General features: G+C 57.8%; 3 protein-coding genes across 3 annotated transcripts; all 3 read left to right on the top strand.

Annotated features, from left to right (window-relative positions):
* Positions 1–1,805: 1,805 nt before the first annotated feature.
* BESB_020010 (uncharacterized protein) lies at positions 1,806–4,559 on the top strand (the record flags this gene model as incomplete). Its single annotated transcript, XM_029360710.1, has 1 exon — positions 1,806–4,559. One exon carries the CDS (start codon positions 1,806–1,808, stop codon positions 4,557–4,559), a length of 2,754 nt encoding a protein of 917 aa, XP_029216069.1.
* A 2,311-nt stretch (positions 4,560–6,870) lies between these two features.
* BESB_020020 (AP2 domain transcription factor AP2IX-6) lies at positions 6,871–7,656 on the top strand (the record flags this gene model as incomplete). The annotated part of the gene is made up of 1 exon (XM_029360711.1): positions 6,871–7,656. One exon carries the CDS (start codon positions 6,871–6,873, stop codon positions 7,654–7,656), a length of 786 nt encoding a protein of 261 aa, XP_029216070.1.
* A 3,392-nt stretch (positions 7,657–11,048) lies between these two features.
* BESB_020030 (kelch repeat domain containing/Serine/threonine protein phosphatase protein) lies at positions 11,049–19,715 on the top strand (the record flags this gene model as incomplete). Its single annotated transcript, XM_029360712.1, has 18 exons — positions 11,049–11,304; positions 11,836–12,020; positions 12,273–12,412; positions 12,647–12,767; positions 13,124–13,295; positions 13,640–13,703; positions 14,057–14,123; positions 14,407–14,515; positions 14,836–15,230; positions 15,639–15,707; positions 15,962–16,186; positions 16,550–16,607; positions 17,014–17,270; positions 17,617–17,910; positions 18,162–18,331; positions 18,718–18,785; positions 19,090–19,207; positions 19,628–19,715. The coding sequence occupies 18 exons, from the start codon at positions 11,049–11,051 to the stop codon at positions 19,713–19,715; spliced, it is 2,856 nt and encodes a 951-aa protein (XP_029216071.1).
* Positions 19,716–20,901: the final 1,186 nt, after the last annotated feature.

The following is a 20,901-nucleotide window of genomic DNA, read 5'->3' on the forward strand; positions in this document are numbered from 1 at the left end:
GAGGCGAGCTGCGTGCTGCAACCCCTCGCTGGAGCACTGTGCACACGGGCAGGTCGCAGTTCGGCCTTTTGGTGCAGTTTCACGGATTGCAGCACTGGAGCATGCAAGTCGCGAGTGCAGATCCGTAGGCTCAGCATAGTGTGCGACAAGAACGTAAGACGCTGAACGGGATGCCTAGTGTGCTTCGAGGTGCCAAAGAGACGCCCCACCGGAAACACGTCACGCTCGACCTCATCAAGCGGCTTCTCGTTTTCAGCTCAACCTCCGATGGCATAGATTTTAAATGAGACGTTGCAGAGGACTGATCTGACAAAGCCGTGAACCTGTACGTAAGTTGCCAAGTAAGGGACGACGCGCCCGCGTGCCAGAGACGGGACACGCGTGTATCTGCATCCAAGAATATGTATACAGACGTCTGTTTGTGCTGAGGGTAATGTACGAAACAGGGCGCGGTTGTGCGGCAAAAGGTTGGGCCTTGCGGTGCAAGCAAAAGAGACAAGCATTATTCAAAGTGGGCGATTCTTGGCCTTTCTGTCATTGGCCGCGGGCACCTCCTCGTTGACCGTCCGTCCGTCCTCCCCACTGATGTGTATCTGTCTGGACGGTCACCTAGCGCGGCTGCACTTTCGCTCAGGCGCGTCTTTCCTTAGTCTATTTTGACTAACGCTCGCCTGTGCAGAAAGCGACCAGCTGAGAAATCTTCGGCGGAGACGGGGGCCCCCGGTCGCTTCAGCTGAGCGTCGACGTCTCTGCAGAGTCCTCCTCGCCACGGCATGCGTATGCATGTAGTCGATCAAGACAACGGACTCATAAGTTTTCTGTGGCAGCCACCGGAGAGACCGTGACTTCCGGATCGTAATTAAGAAGCTATCCTTGCTTTTCTGCTTGCTTTTGGTGATGCTTTTCGTTCCTTTTCGTCGGAAGCTAACTCAAAAACGCGTTTTGCGGCAGTTTTCACCTGTGCACGCACAGCCGCAGCAGCCGCAAGAGCAACGAGATTTTGCGTGCCCGGTTCGTGTGCGCTGGCGCTCTGCTGTCTCACTCTTTGTGCCTTCCCTCGTTGCCTCACTCTGTCCACGTTTTATGCCTTTTCTGTGGCTTTCGTGCTTGCTTTTGGCCTCCACGAATGCAGATCAACGCCACGTGTCAGCCCCTGCTTGGGTTCAGCTGTGATACACCGTCCGTGCTTCGCGACTTTACCCGTGCAATTGCCCCTGGAGGTGGGTTAGACACAGTCGAGAGGGGCGACAAAGAAGTCGCCTTCCCTATCAGAGAAGTAATCCATGCATTTTCATGTCAATCTCTTCTGCCTCTCGCCGTCTTGGCTGCGTGGCTGGACAGAGAGCTTAGGCATAGGCCCCATGTACGTCCTCCAACCACTAAAAAAGCAGGAGACCAGCGCGACGCCAAAGAAAGGATGGGAGGGAGAGTTCGTCAACCTGCTGCGTTATCCCTTTCTCTAACAGGGACGCTCCCCTCCTCTGTTTCTCGTCATCTGCGTCGCGGTTTTTGCCTACTGTCTTTTTCCCAGCTGGCATGCGTACACCGTGCTACAGCGTGACAGCAGTGGATTGTCGGCGAGGACAGTCTAAATGTCGCTCGTAGTCATTTAAGGACTGTTGTAGGAAGCATTGGCTTCTTTTTCCACGCCTCGAATTGCCTGTTGCTCTGTCACAAACGTGAAGAGCTACGATTTTCCACGTGTCGCGTCATATGGCTTAGCAGCGCATCAGAGCGTACATACATCCGGTTTCCGCTCCCTCTGCGCTGCATTCGCGGCCGTCTTCTCGTGTCGAGTTGGCAAGATGGATCGGCTCGACGAACTGTTGGTGCCTGATCCGAATTTTCTTTCCGGAAGGCCGACGTCAGCTCTGGAGGCGCGGCTGAAGACAAGCGATGACGCACTCGTTCCGCGTCGTCCGCCGGCGGGGGAGGTGAGAACAGCGGTGCCAGCGGCGCAGATGCGACCTGCTGCTCCAGCGGAGGAGAGGAGACACACACAGACAGTGGAAAAGGAGGTTTTGGACAAGTGGCGCGCCGATCGGAAGAGAGAACTGGTTGCGTTTCTGAGGAAGGCGAATCGAGAGTTGAAAGCGGGGCCCGAAGTCAGCAAAGCCCTCGCCGAATTTGCGGCTTTGAAGGAGAATGCAACCAAGGTTCGGCCTCCAGATGACATTTTTCAAGCCCTCCTGTGGGAGCGTCTTGAAGGGAAGGATCGAGGCGACAAGAGGACACCGCCATCCGGCGCGCCTTCGCAGGGACCGCGACTCCACGCAGAGACCCCGGAGGGAGGCGTGAGCGCACAGCCCTCTTCCCCCGCAGCTCCTCTTTCGGCGAGTGAGCAGCTGTCGCTCCAGCTGCGCGAGCGCGGCGCCCAACTCGCCCGCATGCGCGAGCGCGAACAGGAGATTCGGAGACAGGAGGAACAGGAGCGTCTCTTGCGGGAGAAGGCGCGGAGACAAGACAAGGGCGTAAGAGCTGCCAGCAGGAGGCCAGGGGCAGAGAGCCGTGGCGGGGACCTTCGGGCAGTCGCGTCTCCCCTGCGCAAACTCTGCAGGACGAAAAAACCCACTGCAGAAGGCAGCCGGGCAGGCCCCGCCACGATGAGCTTCGAGGAGACCCGACGGAAAGCGGAGAGGCACGGCGTCGTAGTCAGGCACGGGCCTCTGTCTAGCGCGGCGCGCGGCAGGGCGGGGGGTGGGGAGCCCACGGGGGCCTCCTGGCTCGCCGGCCGCGGAGGAGAGGAGGACTCGACGAAAAATGAGTCCGTGGCGACAGGCGTCAACGGAATCAGCAAGCCGGTGAAGCGCTGGGTAAACGGGAAGGTCATTGTCGAGAAGTGGAGGGGCATCTCGTCTCTGGTGTACATACCGAAGAAAAACACGCCGCAGTCCCCGTCCAGCACGGACGCGCCTGTCTCTGGCGCCGATGCCTCGCCGCTCCGCGCCGCGGGCTCCCCAGTGGCAGCTGCCCCCGAGGTCGCTCACCAGATTCGGCAAGAAACGACTGATGCCTTGACTGCGGACAGAGGCAGGGAAACATCTGCTGACTCATCCCGTGTCTCGTCGCTTTCCTCGCTCTCGCCTTCTCCGCCCCGCCAAGTTTCACTGAACAGCGCGACAAACTGGAGTGCTGAAGCGGCCGCTGCAGACCGCGCAGCCGCTTGCGCGGCGGAGCGACAGCCCCTCACCCGCGGCGGCGCGCTCAGCGCAAGGACTTCCCCATCTCAAAGCTCGCCTCCCTCTGCTGCACACCAGGGTATTAGCCCGGGGCACGTGCGGGGACCGCAGCTCTCTCGATCCCCCCTGCCTGAATCTGGGCCTGCAGCCTCGTCGCGGGAAACGCCACCCGCCACGCCGGCCGACCCCGGTCGCCGCCGGGCCGCCCTCAGCAGCGCTTCGCCTTGCGCGTCTCCTTCTGCGTCGAGTGCCCGCCAGAGCGCCAGCGCCACAGCGCCAGGGTCGCACGCCCGCGCGTCCGCCCCTACCTCGCAGAGGGGCTCTGCCGGCTCTTCGGAGGGAAGGAGTGCACACAGCGCCGGGCAAGAGAAAAATCTGCAGCGGCGACACGGGTCCGCTTCGTCTCCGTGCCCACAGGCTGCCGCCGCGCGCGCCCGTCGCTTCCCGCCTGCTGCGTCTCTGGCGTCTTCGGCGACCTCTGCCGCGGCACCTGTCGCGTCTGCTCGGCCGTCGAAAGCCTTTTGGGCTCCTTCGCTGTCTCCTTCGGGCGCAGCGGGGGCAGCGGGGTGTCCCGCGAGGCGGCGGCCGCAGTTTGTCGTGCCCGACCTGCAGGGGAGGGCGCAGGCCTGTCAGCCGCCGAAGAAGTACATCTGCGGCGTTCCGCAGCCGGACCGACGCGTCTACAACCGGCCTCTGGGGGGCGCGGCAGCAGGGGGCGTTCGCAGTTTCATCCCTGCGGTCGCGGCGTGCGCGGTCTCTCCAGTCAAGCCCAGCGACCCGGCGGAGCGGCACCGAGCTCTGCGCGCCCAGCGCACCAGCGTCCTTCCCCGTGGCAGCGTGGCTGCGCCATTCCGCTGCGCGGCGACCGCGACGAGTCGAGGCCAGGCAGGCCGAAGACCGGCAGCGCGCCGCGCGTCGGGACGCGAAGCGGACGATGGAGTGGAAGTTGAGGAAGCAGAGAGCCAGTTCGATAGCGGCGGAGAGTGTGAGGAGCCCATTCGAATCAGAAGGTCTGGGTCAGCGGCGGGGCGGAGGCCGAGCCTGCCGCTGTGGCGGCGGCGGGGGATCTCCGTAGACCTCGAGGAGGAGGAGGACGACATGACAGACTTCATCGTGGACGACGAAGTCGCCGAGGCAGAAGAGCAAGGCGGAGGCTGGCGTGCGGAAATGAGGCGAGTGACCGGTTACGATCCGGGGAACTACGCTGGGCATCTCGAAGGCGAGTGCGACGAGAGCGGATTCCACCAGCAGCTGCGTGAAGAGCACTACAGCAGCCGCATTGCCACCCAGGAAGATGCGGAAGAGTATCAGAAGCTCCTCGAAGAAGAAAGGGAAGAACGACGACTCAGGAAGCTGAGCAGGAGACAGGAACGCCGGTAAGACCAAACGCTAATATACAGGCATTAGTGTAGTCCTTCATGCGTCGTGCGTCGGGGCGAGCTCCTGCTTTCACCCCGAAACATGCACGAGTGTTTCTTGGCGCGTGAGCGGCGACGTGCTGGTATCTCAACGTCCGGTATTTGTTTTGTGCCTTCTCGATGTTACGGTCGGAAAGACCGTCTGCGCATCACCCGGTACAGCTTCTGCCGCTGTCGTGCAACTGGCATTGCTTGCCTGTGAAGTGTTTTTTTCTTCGCTGATCAATCCAGACTCAGCGTGGCTGTATTGCACCCTACAGCAATGCTGCTTGAACGCAGACGGTGTCTGCGTGAACCCACATCGAGGCAAACACAAAGGTCTTGAGGATCTGACCAGCCGCGCAACGCACAGTAGATAGTCCTGAGACAGGCAGTTTGAAAAGGCCTAGCAATCAGATTGTCCGCGCCGGGCCGCCGGCTTGGTGCCCTGTTGACTAGCACGCGTGAGAAAAGTGTGAGCAGTCTGTGCATTTAACAGCGACAGCACCTGATGCCGCCTGTTCTCTCAACACCGCTGCTGTAGTTTTCAAACCGGCGCCTTCCAAGCCCCGCGTGTGGTGGCGTGTTTTGGATGGGCAGTCCGTAAAGCGAGAACTCAGGGATCGGCGTCCTCACACGCGTTACCTTGCCCGGTCAGCATGCGTGACGTCCTACATTCACCGTTGATTCTTTGCTCGGCCTGGCAACAGCGGAGGCCAGCTGCTAAGCAAAGGCTACACTACCGTTGCCGAGTGTCAATCGGCCCTAAACCCGTTTCTTTGCTTTCGAGTGAGTCAAACGTGTTACATTCGGGTGTCATCATCATACGCGCAGGCCTGATCCCGAGGTTGCTCGTAGAGTCACCGAATCGAAAACGACCAGAAGCTAGCAATGCAGGCAACGCTTCATGCGGTTCTGGTAATCTTGGCTGGGGCGTCTGTCTGCGGCGATATCTTCACGTCATGCCTATGCCCAGGCAGTTTCCATCACACTCCGCCACTTCACTTACCTTTTTCATGCACGACTGCAACACCCTAGAGACACTGCAAGCCTCCGCGGACCTCTCATTGTAAGCAGACGGATGAGTCTGCAGGCTGTCCGGCTTCCGTAATTTTTCGCTGCCGCCGATGCCCTCGCCGGTCGTTCGACAGCCGGTACACCGCAGCAACCCTACCGCCCTTCGATTCGCTCGTCAAGGTGAAGTTGTCGGCCTCACGCATCCTGCCGTACTGTGGCCCCTGCGGCTGCGCGCCGTTTCACGTGCAGGAGGAGCATTCGTGCGCGCAGAACGCGGAGACATTACCAGGCTGCGATCAGCATGCGCCGCGCAGTAGAGACGTGCGCGTCACGAAGGATGTGCTACTGCATGCAGCCATCTCTCAGGTTTTACTCGAAGCACGGACTAGAAGTCCGGACTTTCTCACCGTCCCGGACGAAGGACTGTGCTCACGATACGTTTTTCGCCACTTCCTGCTGAGTCGCTGTGGGGCTGGTGGCGTGCGTGTGGCAACCGCGTGCGGCGTGCACTCCGCATGGTCTTTCGCGACTGTTTCTTCGTCTCGGCGGTGCGGATACTATAATGTTTCAGACATCGCGCTGCATTCTCAGACTTTGAGGTATCGCATCGTATGCACCCCAGTCGAGGGCGTAGCGCGGCACTGCTGTGACGTCTGGTTTTCCACGTCGCTTCGGGTAAACGCGTGCTCTGCGCCTACTCAGCAGAACGAACCTGCGGTCGCTGGCAGCTCGGTCGTTTACCTGATTCCCGATCAGCGATGTTTTTTCGCGCGTCTATTGCTGCTGCCCCCAGTAATCTTCACTCACTGGCGTGTTCCTCATATGGAGCGAACACGTGTTTTCCTCCGCAGTGCGGCCGGCACGCCCCTGCTTTCGATTTTCACGCCAGGGGGGCTGAGGCATTGTTTGCGCAGCGCTCGCTTTTGCCTGCCTTTGATGGACGAAGCTCAGCTGCAACCTCGCGCGTTCCTTTTCACAGACGATTTCACCCTGCAAGACTGCCACGAGCGGAGTCGGAATGCGCGCAGTCCGTAGACACGTCCGGGGTCTCGCGTTTGTCGCTGCCGGCAGCGAGCATTTCTCCTCAAAAACAATTTGGCGATGCTTGCAGTCACGTCCCACGCCAAACAGCCTGCCTAACTGTCGTTTCGTCTGACCTACCCGCAACATCTCGTTCCATGCGCTTCACGCTCGACAGCGAACGTCACACACTGCGGCGGGGAGCTGCGCGTACGTGTCGCACTGCCGACACAGCGCACATCGACGCCACACCACAAATGTTTCTTGTGAGAGCATCTCTGCTGCCGGTTCCAGCGAGTGTATTTGGACATGTGCGGACGGGGAAGGCAGGGGCGCCGAGCTCCACCGCGTCAATTCTCTCCAGGGAAGCGCTGCTACGCGGTGCGGCGTCTCCCTGGGTAACCCTGACAGGCGTGCGCATGTTTGGTGGTCGCGCGGGAGGTTTGAAGCGGCGGAAGCCGCGGCGAGATCCAGGACGAGTGATCCAGTCGGGGCTGGGCCGCAGACAGGAGTTTTTTTGGCCAGAAAAAGCGCGGCGGACGCGCGTGCCACTGTACCAGAATTCTCGGCCGAACCTGATTTACGATCAGCGGTTTCGAAGATTCATGTGCATGTGGTACGCCAGCGGCGTCCAAGTGTTTCGGCCGTTCTCCTGTCGCGGCAGAAAAGGCGGACGCGGAAAGGAAGGACTACCTGACGGGCTGGGTATCGGCCGAGGAGCAGGCACGTGGGAGCGCGCGCGCGCGAAGGCGGTTGTGCTCCTCAAGCAACTGAAGCGGCAAGGACATTTGGACAAACTCGCGAAACCTGACATCACGCGCAGCGGTGTGCGAGGCGTCTACTTCGATACTGAGGAGAAACTCTGGGTGGCGACTTGGAATGAACACGGGCTGAGGAGATTCAAGGCGTTCCCGACCATGGAAATGGGTTTCGACGCCGCGTACGCAGCGGCCGTCGCGGTCCGCAGGCAAAAGCTGCGAGAAAACTACATCTTCTGCATGCAGCGGAACAGAAAGAAATCCGGAAGACCGCCTTTCAAATGAGGGAGCTGTCGCCCTGCGACAGAAACGCGCATCTGGTGTGTCTGCGTGCGGAGGACAGTTGCTGCACTCTCTCTGTTGATACATTGCATACATTCCTTTTGCAGCTCGAATCACGTCCCCCTGAACAGAACGATGCGTCTGGCACGTGCAAACGAACCTCTGTCTGTTCATCGGAGGCCGCCCCTCTGCGCGAGGCGGGATTGCGATGGCTGCCCGCAGGCACTTGTTTTCCAAATCATGTTTTGCCCTTCTCCGTAAGAGCACGCTCTTCTCTGAAAGGACGCCGAAGTTCGGAGTACACCACTGCAGAGCGACTGTCATCATATCCCGAAATCAAACCGCCTCGTATTCCAGAAGAGAAGCGCCAGCTGAGAGATGCGTGGTTATCCTGCGATGACTAAAACGGCCCAGCGTTTTGCAGTATTTTTTCAGGAGCCTGCGTTATTAGGAGCTAGTCAACTGCTGTCTCGTTTAGTTTCGGCAGCCACTGCGGAGCCCGTGCCGATGTTAGTACGTAGGACAGCATTCGTCAAATCGATTTCGCGGTCTCTAGGCGTTACGCTGAGGCATGGTAGCAATATCATGATATTGCTACCAGACACTGGCATTCTTTGGAGACGTAGAACGACTTTGCAAACCGATAGGCTTGAGTGTGCAATTTCGGCAAGACAGACCCGGTATCTGTCCGCGGTGATCTCATGCCCCCTCGAGTCACGCGGCAGCGCTTGCGAGGCGTCCAAACCCCTCCGTATACGCGATTAACGTTTGGCTGTCCTTTTTTCAGCGCATGCCCTTCTCCTCGCGGGTAACTGACCACACCCAAGCGACGACTGTGTTTTGAGACTATCGTCAAGGGCGCTGACAGCTGTGACGACTCAACGCGAACGCTGCGACGCTACCGCAGCTGTACCGGAGTAACCGCTCGGCGAGGTTCGACGAAAAGCTCAAACTGCACACGTGGTCTGTCGCTGGATGCAAGAAAATAGTTTATAGTGCTTTTAGCTGAAAACAACTGACGTTTCTCGCGCAACATATACCTGTCACGGAGCTCCACGTGTAAAACACACAGGTGTGCGCTCCGAACGAGACTCGAGCTTGACTACGTTCGTTCTCTGTTTTCGAAACTCCAGAGGCGTTTCCAGACGGGCGGCTTGCTGGATTAAGGGCACTCGCAGCCGCAAAGAGGCAATTTGGGCGCGAAATCAACGTGACTGTTGCTTCGATGGCAGTTCCGGGGATCTGCACCTTGGCCGCAGAGCTCGCAGTCGCTATCAAAGGGCGCGAGGAGTGGAAAACGCGATGCTCGTCTCGTACACACTTCTGTAGGATACATGTAGAGCCTTTGGCAAGAGAGAAAGACAGTGCCGGCTGAGTCTTCTTTGGACTTCGCAGCGCCATTGCCGGGTGCCTACTTCTCTCAAACTCTTGCAAAGGCAGGAAAAGACAGAAGAGGGGGATGGGGGTGGTTGTCGAAAAAGTGCGAAAAGAGGTCTCTCTCGGTCTCGTGTGTTGTGTGTTGTCGCGAGACCTCGTCTTTTCTCTAGGAAGTAGGCTCTCTTTTTCTTCTTTCACCGCCTTTTGTGGTCGGTTCCTTCTCCTCCTTCAGCGGAGCAGCTGCCGCCGTCTCCGTCGTCATGTGTTCCTCTCGCTGCCTTGACCGGTCCAAAGTCTTTCCGGCCCCATCTTCTTCCACGCGCTCGCCGTCCTACAGAGCGCTGACTCTCCACCGAACTGAGGAGCTCTCTGGGCTTGCTTCGTCGTTTCGAAGGTCGTCTGACGCGAACTGATGCCGCTTTGCTGAAGTGTAGTTCTTTTGTCGAGCTCGTTTGTGGCAACGAAGCGCTCTGCGTGCACTCCGACTCGCAAAAAATGTAGAAAAGTCTGCACAATGTGATCCGACCAACTGTGGCGGGCTTCGTCGCAAGCTAAACCTAATTTCCTTCAACGAAAAAGTCCCTGTTTTCCAACCGTCCACAAAAAAGCTCTCTCACGCATTTTCCAATGTGACTTTTTCCCTTTGAAGCGAAGAACCGAGAAGCGTGCCTTGCGCGCTTCCAGCAAAAGAACCGCTTTCTGACAACCGACTGCTGCTTCTCCTCTTTTCCCGGCGCTTCTTCGTTTCTTAACTTTCCGCTGGAGTAGTTTTCTCTCCTTCGAAACGCAACACACGGTCACTCGGAGAAGTCTGTTCACGACGTTGCATCTCCGGGGCCTCCCTCTTGTTTGTTCTTCCACAAAGTCTGAAGTGCGCCTCACGTTATCCCGCCTGAAGCCTCAGCGAGACCCTCTCTTTCAATTGATACCAATTTTTCCTCTTTTCTCTCGTCCGCCCCTTCAGCTTTCTTCGCCTCAAACGTCTCCGTCTGCGGCGTTAGTTGCAGCGTCTGCGGCTCGCTCACGATTTGTCCTGTCGAGCCTCCGATTTAATTCTTTCCGCGAGAAGTCGGCGTTCTGTCAGCAGTTGTCGTAATTTCCGCACTCAGCAGGGGTAACGACAGGCCCGAAAGAGGCTTGGTCAGCAACAGGTTCTTCTCAGCAGTTGGTTTTTTTTTTTGTCTTTGTGGTCTTCTCAAGCGTCTGGGCTCCCGTTTGACAACATTGCGTCCCTTGGTGTTTTTGCCCCCTTCGCGTGCTTCCGAGTGAAATTCCGTCGCCTCGCTTCCTCAGCTTTCCGAGCGCCTCTGGCGTGCGCATTGGATATCCAGGGCATGTCAGCGTCTCCATACTGCCTCTTCGTTTAGCGGCGTTGGTCTTCTCTCTGTCCGTGCGCGTTTCTCTTTCTTGCTTCGGGTGGGTTAGCGAGGACGGCCCTCCAGCAGACTGAAGAGAGACGCGACTGGAGGGTGTGATTTTCTGGGCGCCCCTTCCTTCTGGCGTCTCGACTTCGCAGTGTGAGGTGTACGTACACCGCACCTGGATCCCTGAGGAGGAGGGCGAAGGAAGGCGATCGCCGAACCGTGTTCGTTTCTCTCCTTTGACTTTCGTCTTCCTCTTCCCACTAGTTCTCTCACTCGTACAGGGACGACCGCGGTCGCGGCGCGTCGTCGTGTGGGGCGTTTTTCCTTTTCTGTCTATCGGGGAGAGGGGCGGCCTTTTTTATCTTTTTTCTTCTGGCGTCTGCTTCCTGATCCACCCCCCTCCCCTCCAACCCGCACGCTCCCGCCTCTCCGCGTCCCCGCCCCTCCCTCCTCGCGTCGTCTACTGCCCTGATCTTCCTCTGCGCCGCGCATTTTTCGGGTTGGGCTCGCAGCGCGTCTCGCCGTCGCGCGTGTCTTTGGCCTTTGTCTCCGCGGGTGCCCGCCGCGCCTCTCCCGCCCTCTCCCCCTGCCCCCGCCTTTACGCCCAATCTCTTTTTTGTCCGCGTCTTCTTCGCGTCCGCTCGACTGCCCAGCATGAGCCAGCCTCAGGAGAATGGGTCTTCTGCGTCGCTTGCGTCTCCCTCTTCCGCCGCGGTTGGCGGCGGTGCGAGCTCTCCGTCGCCCGCAGGGGGGGCTGCCTCCGCGGGCGCCGCCTCCGCGAAGACTGGGGAATTTCTAGGCTTGCCGAAGTCGATTCAACAAAGCGGCGACATCCCTCCACCGCGGTTCGGGCACACCTGCACCGGCGTAGGGAACCACAAAGTCGTGGTTTTTGGGGGTGCCGTCGGCGGTAAGCAGGGAAACGCTCGCGCGCGATTCGCGGCACTCTCCCACCCCGCGCGAGATCCGAAGGGCGACATGCTTCTGGAAGCTTCTCGCGGAGGCAGGCACAGAGCTCCGAACAGAGAGGGAGAGAGTCTGCGCCACTTGGCTCCCCATTGCAATCAATGCAGTATATTTGTATATATATGCATGTGTCATATATATGCGTGTAGATGTGTGGGTAGTGGTAGAGCTGTGAGCTTGCCTTCTCTGTCGTTTTCGATTCGCCGCTTGTCGAGCACCGCCGCGGGCCGCTGTCTGCGAGAAGGCCTCGCTGCGGGTATCACGCCAGTCAGCGGCTGCGCACATGCTTAAGCGGCCTATACCTATATGCACATGTATATATGCATAAATATGTATTTATTAACATATACGTAGTGCCCATTGTTGTTTCTGTTTGAGCGGAGGGGAGGCGGACGCTCAAGGAGAGGTTCGCGTTGCAGGAGAGCGGGACCGAGTTCACTCCTTTCTTTTCTGTTGGTCTCCGGGTTCCTTTCAGCTGCGGGAGGCTACTCGATTACGAACGAGAGCTATTTGTACGACAATGCCGGGAGTCGGTGGCATCACCTCTTCGCGGAGAATCCTCCGCCGCCTCGGGCGGCGCATGCAGCCTGCTGTGTAGATACCCTCCAGCTCGTTGTCTTTGGCGGCGCTACGGGAGGAGGGAGTTTGAGCGCAGAAGAGGTACGACTCAGCCACGTATCTACATGCGTACAAACGTCTGCGTCTCGCGCGTTGCGTGCGCATCCGCAGATCCTCCTTTGATCTGCTAAGTGGTACGGTTCAGGGGTAAAGACGCTGCTTCGCCCTGGCTTCCTGCCTCCGCGCGTGAACGGGCTTTCTTCTGTCCTTCTCGCCGAAACCGAAACCGGTGGGCGTCTGTCCTGGGCGTCTGCTTTGTTCATCAGCTCGTTTTTTTCGACTGCATGCGTGCAGCTGTACCTCTTGGACCTGCGCAAGGATCCGCAGCTGCAGTGGATGCCCGTACCGCTTCAGGGCGTCACGCCCGGGCGGCGCTACGGCCACTCAATGGTTTACAACAAGCCAAACATCATCGTCTTTGGTGGCAACGACGGGTGAGAGTGATTCTCCAAGTCGTGAACAGGGTGTGCACACGCACAGGATGTTTTTGCGTTCCGTTTCAACGCAGCGGCGCCTGAGGGAACGTCCCCTGTGGGCTCGCCTGGCTGGGAGGGCGCGGGTGTGAGTCGACGTAGAGCCCGAGGGCTGCATGCGCGCGGTGAACCTTTTTTTCTGTTCTCCATTTGGCACGACGTCTGTGCGCGTCTCGTGCGTTTTTTTACACTTAGGGAACGCCCACTCGCTGACGTGTGGTTCATGGACGTTGAAAAGTCGCCATTCCGGTGGGAGGAAGTCATTTTCGAGGCTCACGCGCGCCGCCCTCCGCCGAGAGTCTACCACGCCACGGAGGTACGAAAGGGCGTCAACTTCTCCAGTTTTTTCTCGCGTCTTCGGTCTTTTTCACGCGTTCTTTGCGCGTCGTCTCTCGCCTGCGCACCCTGCGGCGTGGAGAATCCGCGGAGTTTTTCGTTTTTTCCCGAAGGCGGTGTCACCCTGCGAAGCGCCCGAGCAATACTGCAGCATGCGCATGTGTGTCGATTCACCGACCTGGAAGTCGCTGCTTCTTCTGGTAGTGATTCCCCTTCGAGGGGCTGCGCAGGCAGAGACTGAGCTTCGGGTGTGTGCGTGGAGTGCAGCGAGCTCGCGTGACTGGACTGCGCACAGGGGTATGTGGTCCCCGTCTGCATCTTCTTTTTTCTCCCCAGGTCTGCAGAGAAGGGCCCGCTAGCGGGATGATGGTGGTTTTTGGTGGGCGGAGCGCGAGCAGCCGCAGCCTGAACGACACGTGGGGTCTCCGCCAGCACCGCGACGGCCGCTGGGACTGGATCGCCGCACCCTCGAAGAAACAACAGGCCCCTGAGGCGCGATTTCAACACTGTAAGCTGGCGTCCGTTAGCCCAGTGTGTACGCAGAGGAGAGAATACAAGAGGAGCGAAGAGATGAGAAGAGAGGAGGGGGAACGCAGCCGCGCACTCGAGTCTAGAGACCTGTATGTGCCTAGCGGAGTTGCAGTCGCGAGGCGGGCAGACTCGGGCGCGTCGAGAAGAGCGTGCGCGCTTGAACTTGGGTCACAGATTTCGAGGGAAACAGTGCTTCGTTTCGGCGTTGCCTTTTTTTCTTGTCAAGTCGCTCGAGGTGCTTTTCCGGTCGAGAGTCCGTCGGCAAAAAACATCTGTATCTGGCGGTTTCATCTCTTCCTATTATGTTTTCGTGTTTTGCAGCGATGGTGTTCATCGGCTCCAAGATGCTCATCGTTGGCGGCCGCACAGACACCGACTGCACCAAGTAAGCTTCGGGTCTGCTTCGCGTCTTCTCTCCTTCCTGTCTCTGTCGCTTGCTTCTCGCCTTCTTCCAGAATTGCTTAGCGCTCGAATGCTGTCGATCTCCACCCGTCTTTCGTCTCGCGGCGCTTTCTCCGCGCATGCGTGTGCATATTTATTTCTCTGCGTCCTTCGTCTTTCGATGTCTCCGCGGGCCCACCCTTCGCGGTTTCGGGCGTCGCTGCGTGTGAATCGTCTGTCCACGCAGTCTTCTCGTTCCCTTCGAAGAGAGAGTGTGTGCTTGGAACCCTCACTCTCGAGGCATGCCTCATGACACGACGCCGCGCGCTTTTTCCGCTGTTCTGTGCTTCGACGCAGGCCCCTATCGACCGCAGTCTACGACACCGAGACCGTGGAGTGGCGGTTCATGGCGTCCATGGGCAGGGTAGGGAGACTTTTCTTCTTCTTGCATACCTTCTAGTGTCTGCTTCGCTGCCTTCTGTATCGGATCGGTATTGACGCCTGTCCCTTTGGACGCGTCGGGCTCGTCTCCGCCGCCGCGCCTCGCGCTCTGCCACAATCCTCGTCTCTCGCTTCTCTGGGCGACAGTCTTGTCGAAGGGGCCTTTTCCAGTCCTCTGTCGCTGGACCTCTTTGTCGCGTGCGCGCACTCCCGCGAGTCTTTCCGTTTCCTCAGTTTTTTTTTTTCTCTTTTTTCTTCTTGTCCAGTTCCGACACAGCTCCTGGACGGTCCGCTCGACGGTCTACACCTTTGGCGGTTTCTCCCACCTGACGCAGCAGCACCCCACAGCTGACTTGACTCTGATGGACTGCTCACGTAAGGCACCGAAAAAAGGGAGAAAAAAGAAAAGTCTTCCATGGAGGTGCAATGGAGCTTCGGGGAGAGGAAAGCGCTGGGCTGTCCGCTTGGTTGGGGTGACACGAGAGAGGCGCGAGCGACCGCGTTTCGACCCCAGTAGTGGCGTCTCCTTCGCAACTCGTCTAGCAGTGGAAGCAGGTCTCTTGCGTGACGCATTCTTCGGAGTCGCATCGGGCCTTTTCTCCTCCTTTTCGGCTCTCTCTGCTCGGACCCCGTCGCGTCCCTTTGCTCCCCTCCCCAACGGCGCTCTGCCTCGCCGTCCCTGCTTCGTTCTGCAGTGATTCCGAATTTCTACAGCGAGCGCGAGCGCGAAGACATTCGGCGGAAGCAGGCCCTCCAGCAGGAGCAGCAGGTCGCGCTGGCGAATGCCGTCGCGGCCTCGCAGGCCCAGACTCAGCCTGCGCTGCCTCCGCCTGCCCCCGCCCCCTCCGCAGCTCCCGCGGCGTCTCGCGCGCCGAACGCATTCGTCGCGCAGACGGGCGCAGCCGCCGCCAAGGCCCGCGCAGCCCCCGCGGGGCCCGCGGGCCCCGCGGGCCAGCAGGACCCGCAAGCTGCGCAAGCCGCGCCCCCGCCCGGTGCCCCCCAGCACCAGGGCACGGCGAACTTCGCCTCCGGCTCACTCAGGCAGTCCTGGAGCATGTCTCAGCGAAGCCAGCCGCGGCAACTCGCCGATGTAAGTGCAGTGAGGGCGCGAAAAACTCGAAGAAAACAAAAAGGGTGGCGGAGACCGCCCGAAGCGCGCCAGCTTCGCGAGGCGACGGCGATGGGCGAGCGTGGACAAAGAAAAGTTCAGAAGTGGGAATGATAAAGAGAGACAGATAGGTCGGATGCGGGCGTGCGAAAACGGAGAGGCGTATCAGAGGCTCGACAGCTGCACTCCGTTTCAGGGAAACTGAGTGATACCCGAGGAGAGGCCGTGAGTTCTGTGAATCTTTTGAGGCAGTCGGGAGGGCAGCTAGACCGAAGGAAAGAAAGGAAGGACTGGGGCGGAAAGCAGGGCGTGATGGAAGGAAGTCGTCTGTGGAGTCAGTTGTGAGAGCGCGACGGCATTTGCGAGAGTTCTGTTTTTCGAATTTTCCAGATAAAGCTCGCCTCGCACGTCTCCGTCGTCCACGAGACCGGCGAGGATTTCTCTTCTCTCGTTCGGCGGGTAGGTTTGGAGAAAAAACAACGGTTGCCGCTGTGTTTAGAGATGTCAACCGTCTGCTCGAGAGAAGGACGTCGTGAGAAAAGAGGTCTGTCTCACCCCCGCTACGACCCACTGTTGGAAGGCGCGTGCGAGGGAGAAACCGACTCGGATTTGCTCTCCGCTGTCTGTACACTGCTGTCGGTTGGCCAAGTCTCGGCCTGTGGGGGCGCCGGAAAATGCTTTTTCTCGGAGTTCGTGGTTTGTTCTTTCGACAGATATCGATCGATCGGCTGGAGGAGGAGGGCAAGAAGATCAACAAGGAAGCGTCGCGGCAGGAGCCGCTACCGACGGCGACAGAGTCAAGACGGGAGCTCCTCGCAGAGCGAATCCTCAAGCTCCTGTTGAGACCCCTCATCACACAGCAGGAAGTCTATTCCACGTTCAACACGGACGCACCCTTTGCGATCTCATGGAGCGACGTCACATACCTCTGCGACGTCGTAAGCGACGCATGCGCATGTCTTCATCAATGCCCACGCACATTTTTCTTTTTGCATGGCGCGCAGCCTCGGCGTCGCTCAGTGGGCTTTTACCTGCATCGACTCCTGAAGCAAATGCATCTCTTTCTCAAATAGACCAGCAGCTGGAACGCTGCGCGGGCAAGTTACAGATCAGAGAGCTAGGTTAATGGGGCTTGTGCGATGATCATAAAAGAACGCAGTACCGATTAAGGCGTCTAGAAAGGAGCAGCGCGCTCCTCGCTGTCTGGGGAGCGTCACACCGCGCGACTGCTCTGAGATGTGACTGCATTTCGGGGGCGACAACGCGGATGCCCGTGGGCTCGATATCTGGTTTTTTTGCAGGTTTTGGATATCGTGAAAAACGACGACATGGTGCTTCATCTGCGGGCGCCGATCAAAGGCAAGTTCACCATGCGGAGCGGAGGTGCTTCCGCGTCTCTCTTTCGCATCCCTCACGCCATTTCTGCACAGAATCGCAGGCGGCTCTGTCTCAGCGCCGGCACGGAGATGCCGAGAAGAGTGGAAGAACCGTCTGTTTTTGCTTTCCTTTCACACGTCTCGAGTCTCTGCACGACTACCGTGATATTGAAATCCAACACTTTTAGCTGTCTTAGGCAGGCAAGTGGGGTGGTGGTGTACTGCAATCATAAAGAACTTCGTTGTCGGTATCTCATAACCGGAGTCATCTTCAGTATCCTGGGAACTATAATGTCTCGTTTCGGCGTGGTTGTCTGCTCGCAAAAGGTTCGCGGCGGGGCGCAGCACATCCCGTTTTCTCTTTTTTTCGCGGTGCGTGGCCTCTCCAGTGTATGGTGACATCCACGGTCAGTACTACGACCTGATGCGGCTCTTCCATCTGTACAAGATGCCGGTGGAAGAAGAGCGAAGCGACGAATTCCTCAGCGGGCCGTCTTCAGTCCTCGGCGGCAGCGGGCAAGGCGCGGGCGCCGGCAACTCGGGCGTCGTGGGCGATATTGACACGAACGACTACTTGTTCCTTGGCGACTACGTCGACCGCGGCCTGAACAGCTTGGAAACCATCTGTCTCCTCTTTGCTCTAAAGGTACACAAAAACACACATGTATGCACATACGGAGAGACAGACAGCCATACAACCATGCATAGATATATGTATATATACATATAAGTGCGTATATATATATATATATATATATATATATGAGTATACAAATACATACAGGTGTATATATGGATATGCGTACAGTTGCATGCGCCGCCTAAGCGTCCGTTTGATGGGCGCAGGCGCGTCGACGCGCAGAGGTACCGCTAGCCCCGCTGGCGTCCTTTCGCTTCGTTGGATGCCTTATCCTGCATATCGCGCTGCAGCCGTGAACTGCGCCGCGGCCTGCGCTTGCATCGCCGGCGTGTCGCATGTTGCGTGTGTGTAGGTCAAGTATCCACGTCAGATTCACCTTCTGCGAGGGAATCACGAAGATCCCGCGATCAATTCGCTGTACGGCTTCCAAGACGAGTGCAAGCGCCGCTTGCGCGAGGACCCGTTCGATCCCAACAGCTGCTGGCGGAAGTTCAACCTCGTCTTCGAGTACCTCCCAGTCGCCGCCATCATCGACGACGCGATCCTCTGCATCCACGGCGGCATCGGCGGCACCATCTCCTCCGTGGAAGACCTCGCGGCGCTCCAGCGCCCGCTCAAAGTCGCCCAAATTCCGCAAAACGTCTACGTAAGCCTCAACATGCAGAGAAAGAGATTCCTTACGAAGAAAACTACGACACGACGGAGGCGCAACATGCTTCTGAGAGTGCCGTGCCGATCTCCGCGTGAGGTGAATCGTTTCGAGCTCTCCTGCTGCAGGTTCAGGTCGTTTTCCTCCTGGGATTCTTCTCGCAGCGGGCTTTGGAAAGCAGCTGTCACGCGGGAGACCTCCAAAACGCGCTGGGGCGTGTGAGCTTTTTTCGTTTGTTTTGTTTCCAGGAGCAGCGCGTCACAGACTTGCTGTGGTCTGATCCCACGGACAACGACAGCATGCTGGGAGTCGTGCGGAACGACGTGAGAGATCCTGATGGGTCGGGTCGCATCTACAAGTTCGGCCCTGACCGCGTTCACCGCTTTTTAGCCGAAAACGACCTCCAACTCATCATCAGGTAAAGCGCCGCTACAATGCCGCCCAGTCAAGAAGAATGTGAGACTCACATGCCGCGTGCATGCGCTCGTACGCAGATATACGTGTATGTGTATGTGTGTATTTATGTATATATTTGTGTATATGCATGTGAGCGTACAGATGCCTATTTGTATGCATGCGTCGGCTAGAGAGCCCTCTCCGAAGGGCGTGCATCTACCTACTTCTGCGTATGAATCGCGAGGAGAGAGAGGGGCTTGGCTCTTCTTCTTTCGCATGGGGTTTTTGCTGCTTAGAGATTTTCCAGTGTCCTCCAGAGAGAAAGGCTCCCCTCTGTCGGGTAATTCCCTTTTCTTCTCCCGTTCGCGTCCCGAAGTCGTGTGTCTTGTGGTACTTTTTTTTTCTCAGGGCGCACGAGTGCGTCATGGACGGCTTCGAGAGATTCGCAGGCGGCAAGCTCATCACGCTTTTTTCGGGTATGGCGTTTTTTCTCTTGCTTGTCGAGATGCTAATCCAGCGCGGAAGAGCGGCGCCCTCTTCGTCTTTCTCGCGTCCTGTTTTGCGGTTTTTGTTCCGCGATGGCGTCCTACTTTGCCTCGGTGCTTCAGCGCAGCTCAGTCTGCCGGCGCTGGGTCGCGTCGTTTTCCCGCGCGTCGTCTTTCTTTCTTGGGGTAAAAAACGAGTCGCCTTTCGCTGCCGGGTGCGTCTTTGTTAGGCGCTGAGTTGTTCTGGCGACGACGCGTGCGGCGCGCGCAATTTTTTTTTTTTGCATGCGCGCAGCGACTAACTACTGCAATCACCACCAAAACGCAGGCGCGCTGCTCTTCATTCGACGGGACATGACAATCATCCCCAAGTTGATCTACCCTGCCAACGCGCCGTGTCAATACAATACCTGGTAAGTCCCTTGGAACAGGCACAGAAGGGAAAATGCCCAGTTGCAGAAGCGGGGGGGCGTGGGGGGGGGGCAGGGGCTGGAAGTTGGGGGGAGAACGGATCTGTCCTGGCGAGTTTCGTGGCGCAAGCTCTCGCTGCTTTTTCCGCCGAGGGACTTGGGTCAGAGGACAGCAGACGATCTGGTGACTCGTTACGCGTGCGTTTCACGCGAATATGCATGTCCTGCCTTCTTCGCGCGCTTTGTGGGAGCAGCGCACAAATTTTCTAATATTCATATAGACGTATGTACTTTTGGTGTATTTTTGTGGGGGAGGAGGTGTTAAAAGCACTGTAGCAGGCACTTAAAAGCTCGGAGTGATTCTGACACAGAACTAAACTGGACTACGCATGCCGTCAACGCAGGTGTTTTTTTTTTTTTTAGGGATTCACGGATGGCCGAGTTGCGCCCTCCCACACCTCCGCGCGCCGCTCCGCGTATGCGAGAGAAGGAATTCGCAGGCGGTGGCTAACAACGTCTTTTTTGTCCTTGTAAAAAGAAGTTTTCCTTGTTGCTTTCTCTCCACCTCTCTTAGCGACTCTCAGTCTTGCATTATTTTCTGGTTTCTCTTTTTTTCCTTTCCTGTTTGTCTCGGTCAGCCTCTATCGAAACTCTTCTGCACTCAGATTCTTTTTTTATAAAGCTATTCTGTCGTTCCTGTACTCCGGTACTTTCTGCCGTTTTTTCCGCCTCAAGTTCATTTCACGTCTGTCACGCGCCCGTTGGCTGCGGGCGAACACCAGCCGCCAGAGGAGAATATTCGAGAGAAGAGGGAGACTGGGCAGTGTAAGGCAGGGAGGTGACGAGTTGTAGAATATTGAAGAAGCGACTGACAGCGGAGGAGGACGCCCTTGAAAAACTCGAAGGGCTTCAAATCAGGCTTTTGTTGCATGGCCACCAGAGTTTCTCGCCGTGACGTATGCTCGAATGTGTGCATCTATGCTTTTAGGCGAATATGCGGAGAGCGGCGAGTGGGTTTCAGAAAGAGTTGCACGCTTGCCGTATGAAAGGCATGCATCTCTCTGCGCAACGTATTCGCAAGCCTCATGCGTGTGTGTTCATGTGGGAGCACGTGCATAAAGGGGGTCTCGTTAGTAGCGCGCATCGCAAAAGAGAAACAGAGGGCACTTTCGCATGCAGTCTGGAAACTCGCAGGGATGAGATCAAACGGTTTATCAAGCGAGGTGGCGTTTCTCCGTCGCTCTCATGTTCCTTTTCTTCTCCCTTTGGCCCTGCCATCACCGTCGCAAACAAGCGCGCAGACGTGTCCGTCTCTCTGGTCGTCTTTCTACCTGGAAAGCCTGCAAAAAAATCGTAAACAGGGGTTGTTCGTGTGCGGAGTCTCCGCTGTCCGCTGGAGTGTCTGTACATTGCACGCTGAGAGAAGTTCTTCGCTGTGTTTCTAGATCGCTACTTCCGCGCGTTGTCTGTGGCGCGCTACTTCTTGTGTGGATGTTCACCTGGAAAAGCTGGAAAGCGCCGTCGCACTTCATCTTGGCTAAGACAATCTTCACCATGAATTGTAATCCAGTTCGTGCGGATCGCCCTGCGGCGCGCGGGCGTGGCAGACGCGCGGGCCGCTGAGAAACGACGCTCGCTGCTTACATGCCTACATCTTTCCACATTAGGCACACGAAGAAGTTACGGAAAAGCGGTGT

The sequence above is a fragment of the Besnoitia besnoiti genome, chromosome XI (genome assembly GCF_002563875.1).
Source record: "Besnoitia besnoiti strain Bb-Ger1 chromosome XI, whole genome shotgun sequence".
NCBI classification, from domain to species: domain Eukaryota; phylum Apicomplexa; class Conoidasida; order Eucoccidiorida; family Sarcocystidae; genus Besnoitia; species Besnoitia besnoiti.